Below are 15,567 nucleotides of genomic sequence, written 5' to 3'. Positions count from 1 at the left end.
AAAGTATGTTCTTGAACATTTTGGTCGAAAAATTGGTTGTAGATCTACAAAAGATTTTACTTGTTTAGTTTGTTTCCTGTGTTGATTTCTTCCTCATCAACACAAAAAGTGTCTAAATCTAAAGTTGAGCTTAATTGGAAGAGAATTGTTGTTGTGAAAACTTGAAGTGGCCGTGAGTTTTAACTTGTGTTGGGGCGTTGGAAGTGACCATTGTGGTGTATTGTTGTTATGTTCTTGAAGGTGTTGATGTTGTGTTCATCCTAAACTTCTCATCGTATGTTTTAACTTCTACAAAGAGAAATAGATCCAAAAAAAAAACGGTTGTAAGAAAAAATTGAAAAAAATTGTTTATGAGAGTACTTGCCAACATCACCTTTTCAAGACTTGACAACCATTTTTCCTTCAAACAAAGAACCTTGTCTCGTGGGACTAGTGAGGTCAAACATCACCTTTTGAGTTTGAAAAAAAAAAAAAAAGTTGAAAAAATTTACAAGACCTTATGTTTTCCATCCCAATAACAAGTCATCCATTACAAAAGATCTAAGGGGACTAAGACTTCAAGTTGATGAACTACTTATGTGGACCCGCGGCCAATGACATGCTGCCACGTCACCTAAGTTACTGTTCACGTGATAATTAAACTCAAATTTGGATGTTCTAGTTTCTAATTATTGATTCCTAGTTTCCTCTAATTGACTTGAGAACTAATTAACAAACTAGTACATTCCTACTAGCTTGTCAATTAGTCCCTTGAACCCTTGTGTTCGTGTCAACGTTTGTTTGTGTGCTTCTGTCGTTTGAATACGCTGTAACTCTTGGCTCTAGTCCGACGAGAATTCTTTGAGTTTCAAACAAGAATCCATTCCGGGCAAGAGCATACTCATACCTTACGGATTCACGGGTTCCTAGCCAATCTACAACACTTATGGAACTTGAGTGTGAGTGAGGAGAGGAATTTTAAACTAACTTGTTTGTTGCTTGTGTAGGTGATACCTTGATAATAGAGGGAACCACATCTCAAACCATGGATTCTAATGAAATGGAGAATATGAGGGTCACTCTTGAGGCTATGACCCGAGCTCTTGAAAGGTTGTGTACGAAAGTGGGAGCCATAAGGGGAGAAGTGACAACTATTAGTAGGAGGTTAGAACAAGTGGAGAGTCAAAGGAACTCTCGTCCTTCTACTCCTTGACATGTTTCGTCAAGTGGACATGATAGAAATTCCTCCGCCACCGTTACTCCCGAAACATGGCCACAATTGCCAAATCCTTCACTAGCTACACTAAATGCCGCAAGCCAAACCACTTATAACCCTCTAAACCGAGACTCCAATAGACCAACCCATTCCCAAACGCCTCAAGTTCCGCAAGAGGTACTCGGACGTCAAATGCCTCCACAAAATCTGAAACCCCCCTTCCAAGCTCCACTAAACCAAAGACCACCACCTCCACCAGATCCAATTCCTCCGAATCAAGTTCCAAATGTCCAAAACTGTCCCGTCCACCTTGAGGAATATGGTAGAGAGGATTATGAAGGGTATGGAGCCTTTGACGATGCCTACATGAGGGAGGAAGAAATGAGAGGGGGTCATGTGGATCCAAGGAGATATCGAGGGTATGGAGAAAGGGGAAACCGACACCTAGAGAGAGACGTAGGCATCAATACCATCAAATTGAGCCTACCTATCTTTAAGGGTTTAAGTGACCCCGAGGTGTACCTTGTTTAGGAGTCGGCGTGTGATAAAGTGTTTCAAGTAAATGATATCTCAGAGGAGAAGAAGAGTTGTTATGCCATAGCTCATTTTGAAGGCTATGCTAACACTTGGTGGGAATACGTCAAGCGGTTCGGCAACGAGTTGGTAGAGGGACAACCACCACCATGGTTTCGGTTGAGGTACCTAATGAGGCAATGGTATCTTCCTAAAAGTTATTGTCATGAGTTGCTTGCTAGGTTGTACAATTTGCAACAAGGGAATCGAAGTGTTATGGCATACTCTGACGAGTTTCAACAACTCATGTTGAAGCTTGATCATCAAGGAGAACAAATTGACCATGACATCATTCGGTTCAAGTGTGAGTTGAACAAAGAGATCTTCACTCATTTGACGCTTCACAAGTTTGATATCAATGAAGGGATTTTCCAAGCGGCTCTTAAGATTGAAAGGGAGCTTAAAGAGAGGTCGTCGTTCAAGGCAAAGGGACCATCAACCTCGGGGTTGGCCGAGGAGCAAAGATATGGTTCAACCATCTTCGGGTTGGCCTAAAAACAAGGACCAACCCACCACTACAAGGATGCCCAAGCCTAAAACAGTCCACAAATTTCCTCCCCGGCAAGAAGCTCACAAGTATCCTAATCCTAAAGGGTTCCAATGTTTCAAGTGCCAAGGTTGGGGATATAAAGCCAATGAATGTCCAAACTGGCGCAATGTGATCCTAAGGGAAGGGAGATTGTATTACCTTGGTGAGGAAGTGGGTCTTGAAAAAGAAGAGAATGAGGCCGAGCCTCAAGATGGAGAGGAACCCAAAAATAATCCACATAATGATGATGAAGATTGTGAGGATGCTTATCCGCAAGAAGGGGAGTGTGTGGTTCCAAACTTTGTAGTGAGGCGTGCCATAATTAGTAAGGCAATAGATGATCCTAGCCAATGGGAGAATCTATTCCATACTAAATGTCTTGTGAAGGGAAGTATGTGCACCATGGTGATAGATAATGGAAGTTGTCCGAATGTGGTTAGTGTTACAATGGTGAACTTCTTGAAATTGTCGACTACGCCTCACACTAGTCCTTACAAGTTGCAATGGTTGAATGAATACGGCGAGTTAAAGGTCACAAGGCAATGTGTGATACGTTTTAAGGTAGCCAACTACCATGACGAGGTGCTTTGTGACGTGATACCAATGCAAGCTTGTAACTTGTTGTTAGGAAGGCCTTGGCAATACGATAGGTCGACCAAACATGATGGAAGGTCCAATCGGTATACACTTGAGAAAGATGGCCGCAAGGTCGCTCTTCATCCATTATTGTCTTCCCAAGTGAATGAATTACACCAAAAGATGCGAGAATTAAGGGAAAAGGGAAAGAAGGACGAGAGTGAGGGGAAAAGAGGGGAACCCGAGAGTGAGGGAGTAAGGGAAACCGAGGGATCCTAATTTCTAAGGGGCAAGGAAGTGTGGTGATGATGGCTAGGAGGAAAGAATTATTTGTGGATCATGACGAGGACACTCCGATGCTCCTCTTGGCTCATTGTTTTAATACTGACGCCACTAACATTTCCATTTCTCCTCCTATTTCTCATGTTTTGCAGGATTACGAGGATGTCTTCCCAAAGGAATTACTGCAAGGATTGCCCCCACTTCGGGGAATTGAGCACCAAATAGATTTTGTGCCGGGTTCACAATTGCCCAACAAACCAGCTTATAGGAGCAACCCGATGGATACCAAGGAATAGCAACGCCAAGTTAAGGAACTCCTCAACAAAGGGTATATCAAAAAGAGTATGAGCCCTTGTGCGGTCCCGATGCTACTAGTTCCCAAGAAAGATAGGACTTGGTATATTTGCGTTGATTGCCGAACCATCAACAAGATAACGGTAAAATATTGTCTCCCTATTCCTAGGTTAGATGATATGCTTGATAAATTGAGTGGTTCGTGTTTGTTTTCTAAAATTGATTTGAGGAGTGGCTATCACCAAACTTGTATGCAACCGGGTGATGAATGGAAAACCGCCTTCAAGACCAAATTCGGTCTCTATGAATGGATGGTTATGCCATTCGGCCTAAAAAACGCTCCAAGTACTTTAATGAGGCTAATGAATCATGTGATGAAGCCATTTATTGGAAAGTTTGTTCTTGTTAACTCAGATGATGTGTTGGTGTATAGTAAGTCCTTAAATGAGCATGTAAAGCATTTACAATGTGTGTTTGATGTCCTCCGAAGGGAGAAGTTATATGCTAATCTAGAAAAGTGTTCTTTTGGTGTCCATGAGGTTGTATTTCTTGGGTTTGCGGTAAGCTCAAGAGGGGTCGAAGTGGATGAATCTAAGATTGACACCATTAAAAATTGGCCAACTCCCAAAACCGTAGGTGAAGTGAGAAGCTTCCACGGGTTGGCTAGTTTTTATAGACGTTTTGTCAAAGGATTGAGCACCATTGTCGCCTCCTTGACCGAAGTGATTAAGAAGGATCGGCCTTTCAAGTGGGGAGATGAACAAGCTAAGGCCTTCGAGGACTTGAAAGCTATGCTCATCTCGGCCTCTTTGCTACAATTGCCGAATTTTGACAAGACTTTTGAGGTTGAATGTGATGCTAGCAAAGTCGGCATAGGCGCGGTTTTAATGCAAGAATTGAAGCCTATTACCTACTTTAGCGAAAAGCTCAAAGGAGCAACTCTAAACTACTCTACGTACGATTTAGAGTTGTATGCCTTGATTAGAGCCTTGACCACTTGGCAACATTATTTGTGGCCTAAAGAATTCAAGATCTGAACGGATCATGAATCCTTGAAGCATCTACGGGCACAAAACAAGCTTAACTGGCGGCATGCCAAATGGATTGAATTTCTTGAAACTTTCCTTTATGTTATTCAATACATGAAGGGTAAAGACAATGTGGTTGACGATGCTTTGTCTCGAAAATATGTGCTTGTGTCTACTTTGTCGTCTAAGTCGATGGGGTTTGAAAGCCTCAAGTCTTTATATCCCGAAGACCCTCATTTCGCTCCTCTCTATAGGGAAAGTGAAGAGTTGGATAGGGATAGGTAGGTTACGGATAGGGGTTCCCAGCCCTATATCAAATTTGATGGATACTTATTTAAAGATAGACGATTGTGTGTTCCCTCAAGTTCGTAGAGAGAATTATTTGTGAGGGAAGCACACAATGGCGGTCTAATGGGCCATTTTGGGGTCGAGAAGACCCTCGAAATTTTGGAAGAACAATTTTATTGGCCTAGAATGCACAAGGATGTGGCCCAAATTTGCGGCCAATATGTTGAGTGCAAAGGAGCCAAGTTACGGCTCCAACCCCACGGGTTGTACACCCCATTGTCCACCCCTTTGCGTCCTTGGCTTGACATATCAATGGACTTCGTGTTGGGATTGCCTAGGACTAGAAGGGGGCGGGATAGTATTTTTGTCGTGGTGGATCGGTTTTCCAAGATGGCTCACTTTATTCCTTGTTCTAAATGTGATGATGCGCCTAGTATAGCCTCTTTGTTTGTTGATAATGTTGTAAAACTTCATGGTGTTCCGAGGACCATAGTGAGTGATAGAGATTCTAAATTCCTAAGCCACTTTTGAAAGTCCATGTAGGGTAGACTCGATACTAAGTTGTTGTTTTCGACTTCATGCCACCCACAAACCGATGGCCAAACGAAAGTAGTAAATAGGACCTTAGGGTCTATGCTACGGTCTATGGTTAAAGGAAAAACAACTTCTTGGGAGGAACACTTACGTTGATTGAGTTTGCTTATAATCGTGTTATACACTCGAGCACGGGGATAACACCCTTTGAGTGTGTATACGGCATCAACCCCCTCACCCTTTTGGATTTAACCCCTTTGCCAAGTGATCTTGTGATAAGTTTAGATGGAAGCAAACGGACCGAGGCCATGAAGAAGCTACATGAGAAGGTGACGTTGCGGTTGGAGAAGAAAAACCAAGAAGTTTCGAGGCGAGCCAACAAAGAAAGAAGAAAGCTCATTCTTGAACTGAGAGATTGGGTGTGGGTGCACCTAAGGAAGGATAGATTCCCATCTCAAAGGAATGCTAAATTGATGCCACGGGGTGATAGCCCGTTCCAAGTATTAGAAAGGATCAACGACAAAGGCTACAAGATTGATCTACCCCCGGAATATCAAGTGCACAACACTTTCAACGTGTGTGATCTCTCTCGGGTGGAAACGGTGGAGGATGGCAATGATCTGAATTTGAGGACAAATTTCCTTCAAGATGAAGAGGATGATACCGGAATTCCTAGCTCGAGACCTTTCACACGAAGCCAAGCACGTGAGTTGCAACGACTCCAAGCCTTGTTCATATTCTTAGCCATGTGTGAGGCCCATGTGAGCCCATCTAAGGGCCTATATTTAATAAAATGTGAAGAGGCCCACCAAGACACCCCAAACCCACCCACTTAAATGCCAAGGGTATTTTGGTCTTTGTCCCTCCTTTTTAAGTGACTATATAAGCCATGTAATAGGGCTAGTCTTGCTTTAGTTGATTCCTATTATTCAAGAAACAAAAGACTTGAAAATTTTTTACTTCTCTTTCTCATTTGGAGAGGCCAAAACCGAATTCTCATTAGTAGAGTGATACTAGTGTTGTATCTTGGCTAGAAACTAGGTTCTTGGGGTTCTTTGAGTTCCTCTTGGTCCAAGTAAGAACTTGGTATTGATATTTATTAGTCTTAGGGTCCTTTCTCTTGTTAGGGTTCTTAGATTAATGAATATTGTGTGTCAAGTTTCTATCTCTTTCTTTATAAATCTTGTTAACATTGTGTTGTTAAATATAAAAGTCTAGTGAAGCCGTGTGGGGCTCTTTCGATTCACTAGCAATATTGTCTTTGTTGTTCTTGTTGTTAAACTCACTTTTCTAGTTCGAACAAGTGTTGCAAGCCTAGTGAAGCTGTGTGTGGCCATTTTCGATTCACTAGCACTTTGTTGTTCATCTTGTTGTTCTTGTGTTGGTTGGAATCTCTTGATACACACTTAGCATTGTATCAGGTTCTAGCTTGAGTCTCACCGCCATTCATCATCACAAAAAAGTTCATGTGTTTGACTCGTTAAAAAGGAATCAAGCCAGTAGGTGAGGGGCGCGTGGAAGATACAACTAAGTAAATAAAAGTGTGTTTTCTCTAATAGTTTAAAATTTTATATGCGATGGTCACATACCTCAACACTACCCATAATTTGTTTTTTCCTTTCTAAATAGATAAGGCACAATGCTACTACCATGTCAATTCATTACAGCTGAATGATAGGCCTCTAAAGCATACCGGGATGACATGAGTTGTGGTAAATCCTGAGCTGATTGCAAGGCCTGTGTCATTACAAATTCCAAGCTTTTGGTTGTATTTATAACTGAATGCAGCATCTACACCAAATGCTGCAACATAGTAAAAATGTCCATTGTGAGCAACAAACAACAATAACAACAAACCCAGTAAAAATGTCCATTGTGAGCAACAAAGTTCACATAAATGCCACACAAAGTCATGTTATCAATTATAAAATCTGCAAACTGTTGTTTGGTGAGAAGTGAACCAAGTAACTATTGTCACTAATGAAAGAACTTTCAACAAGATCATGATAAAACAAAGCAATCTTTAGGATGCTAAAAAAGATTACACGATTACAAATACGCCAGAGGTCTTCATGAACAAAAATCGAAAACAATGCACAACAGCCCTGGACAACTGACATGGGTGTTCATACCTATGGAAGGAACTCCATATGACTCAAAGAGAAGCTCAGCCATTTTGCCACGAGATTGAACTGGATTGCAAGCACATTCAGTAATTAAGATAGGATGGTCAATCTGCCCTGCCACCGATTTTAGAATGAGAATTGGTTCAAGGGGCTGCAAACTGAAGTTTAATAACAGGATATATGCAGCAGAAAGTAAATGCACAAAATCAGATGGACATGATATGTTTGAAGAAAAGGGGGAAAAAAAAAAAGAATGTGAAAGGTTTGCCTTTCACCATAACTTAAACATCTTAGCTTTGCCAGTCAAACTTATTTTGTTCTCAATAAAGTTAACGATTCTACTAATATGATAAGGAAATTGTGGATGTATACTTAGGGGTCGTTTGGTACGACGGATAAGGTGGGATATATTATAATTAAGTTTGATATTAGATTTATACCATGTTTGGTTGATGGTATAAATTTATCCCAGTTTGATGACGATAATTACCTTCACCAACACTGACGCCAACTGAATGCAGCTTGGTGTGTAATTACAGCAAAAGTTCATGGGTTGATTAAGGACATGTATGATGGAGCCAAAACCCGAGTATAGACAGAGGGGGGAAACTCAGAGAACTTTCCCGTGTTGATAGGGTTGCACCAGGAATCAACCCTTAGCCCGTTTTTATATGTCTTGGTGATGGATGTTTTGATGCGGCATAGTCAAGGTGAGGTGTCTTGATAAATGTTATTTGTGGATGACGTAGTTTAAATTGATGAGACTCGCAACGGAGCTAACAATAAGTTGGAGGTTTGGAGACAAACCTTGGAGTCCAAAGGGTTTAGGTTGAGCAGGTTCAAGATTGACTACTTAGAGCGCAAGTTCAGTGATGTGATACATGAGATTGATGTGGAAGTGAGGCTTGACACAGGCCATCCAAAAGATCTTAGGTCTATTTATCCAAGAAAATGGGGAGATTAACAAGGATGTCACTCATCGTATCGTAAGATGGATGAAATGGAGACTCTCTTTCGAAGTCTTATGTGATAAGAAGGTGCTAGCTAAACTAAAAGAAAAATTTTACATAGTGGTAGTTAGACTGGCTATGTTGTATGGGGCGAAGTGTTAGTCAGTCAAGAACTTTCATATTCAGAAGATAAAGTTATTTATGTAACTATATACTTCAGTATGGTATTCGATATTTCGGTATGTCATTTATACATACCAAATACCGTACCATATACCAAAAAAAATTAAATTAAAATACCAATACCATAATACTAAAACCAAGGTATCAAAAATATTGGTCTGGTATGGTAATTTAGTATATACCATACCATGCCCACTCCTAGTGACAACGCTCCGAGTCCAGATGGTTTCTCTTTGGCTTTTTTAAGCTTTGCTGGAAACAGTTAAAATTGATGTGATGGATACTAGTTTGATGAGTTTCATGAAAGAGGTGAATTCGAGAAAAGCATGAATGTTTTGGTCATTATCATCATCCCCAAAAGGGAGGGAGCTACGTGCACGAAGGATTATAGGTCTATCAGCCTAGTGGGAAGCATCTATAAGATCAAGTCTAAGGTGCTTTCTATTAGACTTAGGGGTCGTTTGGTAGAGCGTATTAAGAAAAATAATGCTTGCATTAGCTTTGTGTATTACTAATATCTTGCTTGGTACATTTTTTAATCCCATGTATTACTAATGTTTGTTTTAATTATATACTCTATTTGGTATTAAGGAGTGAATTACCAATGCATAGAAATCCACGGTATTAGTAATGCACTGGATTCTAATGCATGCATTAGCATGGTTATAGTCATAATTGTCCCTCAAAATCTTTTCCATATTCTTTCCGCCATATTTATAAAGGGTATTTTGTAATATTCTTTTTTAGAAAGTATGTAATTCATGTTATTTTTAATGCACCCAACTAAACATTGCATAAGAAAAATGCAAGCATAACTAACGCAAGTATTACTAATACACAATATTTTGCACTATTCTTATACACCCTACCAAACGACCCCTTAAGGTGTTAGACGAGACTGTCTCTACTTCACAGAATGTTTTTGAGGAGGATAGACAGATTCTAGATGCAATGCTGGTGGCAAAAGAATTGGTGGATTCAAGGTGAAAACATGTGGGTCGAGCGTGTTGTGCAAATTGGATCTTGAAAAGGCCTATGATCATGTAAACAGAAAACTCTAGGATCTTATTATGCTTCAATGGGATTTGGGGAGAAGTAGAGGAAATGGATTTATTTATGCATCTCTTCCGTGAAATTGTTTGTGTTAGTGAATGGTAGCCCATGCAATATTTTGCGAGTTCGAGGGGTTTGATGAAAGGGGATCCTTTATCACCGATGTTGTCATTTCAGTTATAGAAGCATTGACTAGGATGATGGATAGAGCTATTTTAGGGGGTTACTTCAAGGGTTCCAATTATGCAGTGGGAAGTTTAGGGTCCAGTCTCAGTGTCTTAGTTATTCGCGAATGATATCTTGGTCTTTTGTGCAACTAAGACCCAATTGGATTATTTAGGCCAGGTCCTTACTTGGTTTCAGAAGATATTAGGCCTCAAAATCAATTTGAGGAAGTGTGAGATGAATAACATTGGATCAGTCGCTCAAGTTTTGAATTGTAGGATTGGGGCCTCTCCGACTACCAAACTTAGAGTTACTTTAGGTGCTTTGAACAAGGATCAAATGATGTGAAATTCGCTTCTTCGAAGGTTTGAAAAGAGACTACCAGGGCGACAGAAAAGATACTTGTCCAAATAAGGGAAAGAAGTGCTTATTAAGAGCAAATTGTCGAGCATCCTCACTTAGCACTTATGTCTATTCTTTGCTCCAACTTAGGTCACGAAAAAGTTGAAAAAGATTCAGAGAAATTTCCTATGGGATACAGCAGATGGGTTAAGAAAGTTTCATTTGGTGTGTTAGGAGTCTGTCATATCTTCTAAATTGGGGATCGATGGGAATTAAAGATGTAAAGGTCTTTAACAGCGCTTTATTGGGTAATTATTGTGGAGATTCAAGTCAGAAGTTCAAGCTTTATGGAGGGGCGATTGTTGATAAACATGGAGTTATAAAAGGGAGCTGGAGAACTAGAGATATCACTTCGCCTAGTGGGTTGTGAAGGAATATCTTGAAGGGATGGGATAATTTTCAGGACAATACCTCATTCAAGGTTAGAAATGAGAAAGAACAAATTTTGCGGAAATAGACGGTGTGGGACATGATTTGGAAAGATGAATTCAAGAGTTTGTACAAAATATCTTGCTAGACAGATTTGACAGTTCAACGTAGCAAAAAGTTACAACATGAAGATATTTGGGACTAGAGATTTAGAAGGGATTTTCATGATTGAGAAGTGACTGAGTTCCTGAGATTATTAGCCATTTAGCCTTACTGCATAGACAAGTCATTCGGGATGATAACCCCGATACTTAGTGGTGGGGCTTGGGAATATTGGAGTGTTCTCTATAAAGTCCTTTTATGAGAAGCTTCCGGTTAGGGAGTTTGATTTCCTAAATAATGTCGTATGGATTCCAAAGGTGTCAACAGTGTGCTTCTTCACTTGGCTAGCCACTAGGGGTGATTTTGCCAGTGGAAAATATCAGAAAGCGGAAGGTTGTTTGAGTTTATCGGTGCTACATGTGTAAGGAGGCGGGTGAGGACGTGAATCATCTTCAACTACACTATGGACTAACTATAAGGTTATGGGTGGGATATGCCCAACTGGTTGGCTCTTCATGGGTAATGCTAATCATTGTGAGAAGAGTTGATGTTCAATTAGAAGAGCGCGAGAAGAAGGAGAAGACAAAGGACATGGAATATGGTTTCATTTGCGCTAATGTGGGTTGTTTGGAGATAGAGAAATAGGAGAGCTTTTGAAGGTGTAGAGTTGAATTTAGAGCTTTTGAAGGTGTAGAGTTGAGTTTTTTTCAATTGAGAAGCAATCTCCGTTCCCTTATTTTCTTTTTGTGCTCCCAGAAAGTCACTTGTTGTTTAGAGGATGGAGTTTGTTGAAAATCATAGCTTTTTGTAAATTCTCTACGTTTTGGTATATCTCTTGTATACAGCCATTGTGGCCATCTTTTTGAATGAAAATACTTTTACTTGATCAAAACAAAGTTGGATGGAAGCAAGCATACCTGTGACTGATCAGCACCTAATCGATCAAACCCAAAGTCCAGGATCTGTAGATGGCAAAAATAATGGTGACATGAGTACCTTTTCAAGAAAATAAAAAAAACATTATGGTAGCATGATTAATGCAAACAAGACAAAGTAGAAAAATGAGTTAATATCTACCCATTTGTTTCATCTGGTTAGCAACACAGCGTCACATAAACCAAATGTATGCATTCAACTATTGTCTACACCAAGAGTGCCATGTTTGGCGTCAGTGCCAGCCAAAAGTAGGAAAATAAGTCATTATTGATGAGTTTTGAGCTACAATAGGCCACGCATAAATATTTTAGACAGATTACACTGTATTGAAACTCTAATATAGCATCATGAATTTGCCTTGCCCCCTTGGCCTTACATCCCAAGGAGGTTACAGTTAAAATCCAGAGAGAGTCTTCTCTCTTGAAAATAGGAACAGGTCATAGAACACAGTAGTTAGACTTGAAGTCTAGATAAATTGTCAGCTCTCTTGCTAGATTCATGCCCTGGTAGATATAGTTTGATCTTGCTTTCTTTGTTTCGGGGAGGGGGTTGTGAATAAAATTATTTCACAAATTTCATGGTCAAGCCTACAAACTTAAAATCTTTTACCCAAATACTATCCCCACCAAATAGAAAATCTTACATATTCCATTATTTCAAACTGATAAACAACATTGCTCTCAAATGCTGAACGAGGTCCTGAACGCGTGCAATCAAAGTACTTCAGAAGCGCTGGATTATGATCACCAACAACTGTTACTGTTTCACCTGCAATATGATATGGTAAACATAACAAAAATTTGAAGCCAACATTCACCATTGAAATGATGATGCATTATATGTATCACTATTTAAAAACATGTTCATGGTAGATGAAGTTTAACAATAAGTAATTTCGATCATTTCTTCACCAAACTTCACTACAGAGTGCAGATTTTTCATTATGGGAACTTTTTTTTTCTTCTGAAAATGGTTGTGTCCAGGATAACATGCACGCACCTCAACTATTTAAAATTATCTTCATAGAAAGAGTTTTTTAGCAAGTCATTTTGATCATTTCTTCACCAAACTTCACTATAATCTGATCATCTTAGAACTTTTTTTAAAAAAGATGGTGTTCAGATCAAGTCGCTTGCCCCTTGACAAATCTACCAAGTGCTTGCTACCTCCCATTGGCACAAGTATGGAGTAACTCTATCCGCCAAGACTCATACAAATGGGAAGATCTTGTTTCTCTACAAGGATTTGAACCTTGGTCTCCTTTGGTCCATTTAAACTTCATTAACCTTTAGGCCATACGCTTGTGCTTCATTACAGAATATTTTTAATCATAAATGGAGAATTAAGCACATATCAAGTCAGAAATAACAGTAAACTCACCATCCAAACTGGTCCAGACATTGCTTCCAAAAGTGTTATCATTTTTCAATCAACTACCAAATGATCTATCAGTTACATGATCAGTGGATGTTTTATGGTGACAACCAGTAAACCTACTGTGGAGGTAGAAAATTTGGTACAAATCCCTTCTTCTCAATTAGATAACTTAGGATGTGTTTGGTACGATTTCAAACTATCCGTTGGTCAAAAATTTTGGAAAAGGATCCTTAAAAATGACTTCCCTAGCTGAAGTAGAAAAAATTAGTTCCACATGTGACAATAAATATCGATTAAGTCCTCCCCACTCTCCAATACACATCATCTTCAACCCCGCTGCAGTAGCCCACCACCCCTAGCCGACCTTCACCTCCCATAAAATTTGTCGCATTTAGGATAATATTTTTTCCTCACGTACCGAACACAAGAAAATATGCCAGAAACACACTTATTTTCACATTTTCCTTCATAATGTACACAGCCTTAATTTAAAATCTTCTTAGTCGAGGAAAATCATGAAAATGTGGTTCATTTTTGTTATGATGTTTGACCTCAATTGGAGGAAAAATTAACAAGAAAACATACCAGTGGTTTTGTGACGAGGCCTCTGAACAATATTTCGGAAGATAACACGAGGGTCATTCTCACCAGCCCACCTGTCAATTAACAAATCCAGAGGAACTGTTAAACCATACTAAATACAGAGACAAAAAATATAGAGAATTGGGGGAATGAATACCCAATACGGAAATAGGAAGCGCCATTGTCAATGACAATAGGGCAACTAGAGTTGAAGGAACTGTAATCTGATTGCCTCTCTGTTTTCGATATGAAAGGCATTCTTCTCTTCTTCGCTCGCTTCTGGCTAGCTCTGTCCGAGTGTGTCACCAACAAATTAGTCGTAGCCCAAACTTTTTAATATGCGGGACTTCAGCCAATAATTGTTGAGTGACCCTAATTTTTTGACAAGTGTTTTAAGAAAAATTGAAATCAGCTAGGCATTTCTATTTATATAAGAGCTGGTTTCGACCGGTCGGATTTACTTTTTTAATCTCATTATTTATTATATTACATCTATATTTGTAGACATCTAAAATTTGTGGACTCTTCAATAAAAATTTAAATTTTGTTAGAATTTTAGAAGGCCACTTTACCTAAATCTTCTATTTAAAGATAACATGCTTCCCCTATTTAAAGGTAACATGTTCCCTGAAACAGGCATCTTGAATATCCCATAAACATTTTAGAAGGCTATTTTACCCTAAATCTCACCTATTTAAAGGTAACATATTCCCCCTATTTAAAGGTAACATGTTCCCTGAAACAGGCATCTTGAATATCTCATAAACTGATGGGTATTCGTAAAAAGATCGGGATCTCCAATATCCCACAAAAAATCATGGGATATTCATAAAAAGATCATCCAATATTCGAGAATAAGCCACTAACGGCCCTTGAATTACAGAGAAAATCAAGAGAAAAGAATCAAGGGAGGAACAGATTTGTAACTACAATTGTTTATCAATATCAAATTTTTGTTTCTTCATATTTTTTGTTTGTGGTTAAAATTTATTTTCCATGAATTTAAATTATGTTGCAAACAATATTACCCCTAATTAATTATTATAAGTCATTTATAGAAAATTAATAATATTTAATTAAAAATAGATATTTATAACGTTTGTTTCAGCTGTTTTAACCATGATTTTACTATATCATCCCTAATTAATTATTATAAGTCATTTATGAATTAAAAAATTAATAATATTTTATTCAAAAAATGAATTGCTATATTACCCCCTATCATTTACTATATTACCCCTAATTGCTCTGTGATTTACTATGTTATCCCTAATTAATTATTATAAGTCATTTATATATTAGAATTAATAATATTCTTTTATTATATTATTCCGAATTAATTATTATCAATCATTTATATATTAGAATTAATAATATTTAATTAAAAATATATATTTATGACGTTTGTTTTAACTGCTTTAATCGTAATTTAACTATATCATCCCTAATTAATCATTATAAGTCATATTCGTATTAAAAAATTAATAATATTTAATTAAAAAATAGACGACATATCTGCCTGCCCTGGTTTCAACCAATGCTTCATTATTTACTATATTATCCCTAATTGTTTCGTGATTTACTATATTACCCCTAATTAATTATTATAAGTCATTTATATATTAAAATTAATAATTTTTTATTATATTACCCCTAGTTAATTATTATAAGTTATTTATATATTAGAATTAATATATTTAATTAAAAACTAGAAATTTATGACGTTTGTTTCAGCTGCTTTAATCGTGATTTTACTATATCATTCCTAATTAATTATTATAAGTCATTTATGTATTAAAAAATTAATAATATTTAATTAAAAATAGATGGCATGTCTGTCTATATTATGCTTAATTGCTCCGTAATTTATTATATTACCCCTAATTAATTATTATAAATCATTTATATATTCGAATTAATAATATTTTTTTAATATATTACCCCTATTTAATTATTATTAGTCATTTGGTTTCGACCACCGCTTTGTCATTTACTATATTACCCTTAATTGCTTCATGATTTA

At 38.0% G+C, this 15,567-nt stretch overlaps 1 protein-coding gene across 4 annotated transcripts in view; it reads right to left on the bottom strand.

The window, feature by feature from the left end:
• Positions 1-13,939, bottom strand: part of LOC107873328 (actin-related protein 5) — a 31,288-nt gene extending 17,349 nt beyond the window's left edge. For 2 of the 4 annotated variants that reach the window (XM_016720131.2, XM_016720132.2), the window contains exons 1-6: positions 13,702-13,926; positions 13,548-13,618; positions 12,229-12,353; positions 11,567-11,611; positions 7,432-7,534; positions 6,993-7,102 (exon numbers count right to left, since the gene is read on the bottom strand). In XM_016720131.2, the coding sequence (XP_016575617.1) occupies positions 6,993-7,102; positions 7,432-7,534; positions 11,567-11,611; positions 12,229-12,353; positions 13,548-13,618; positions 13,702-13,802 (555 nt within the window). In that variant the 5' untranslated portion in view covers positions 13,803-13,926. Of the gene's footprint in view, positions 1-6,992; positions 7,103-7,431; positions 7,540-11,566; positions 11,612-12,228; positions 12,354-13,547; positions 13,619-13,701 lie in introns of those variants that run through there. The other 2 variants (XM_047414893.1, XM_016720133.2) reach the window with 2 other exon arrangements.
• Between the last annotated feature and the right edge of the window lie 1,628 nt (positions 13,940-15,567).

Source organism: Capsicum annuum, chromosome 6 (genome assembly GCF_002878395.1).
Source record: "Capsicum annuum cultivar UCD-10X-F1 chromosome 6, UCD10Xv1.1, whole genome shotgun sequence".
Classification (NCBI taxonomy): domain Eukaryota; kingdom Viridiplantae; phylum Streptophyta; class Magnoliopsida; order Solanales; family Solanaceae; genus Capsicum; species Capsicum annuum.
Note: the sequence above shows the minus strand (reverse complement) of the source record. Positions and strands in the feature narration are given on the sequence as shown.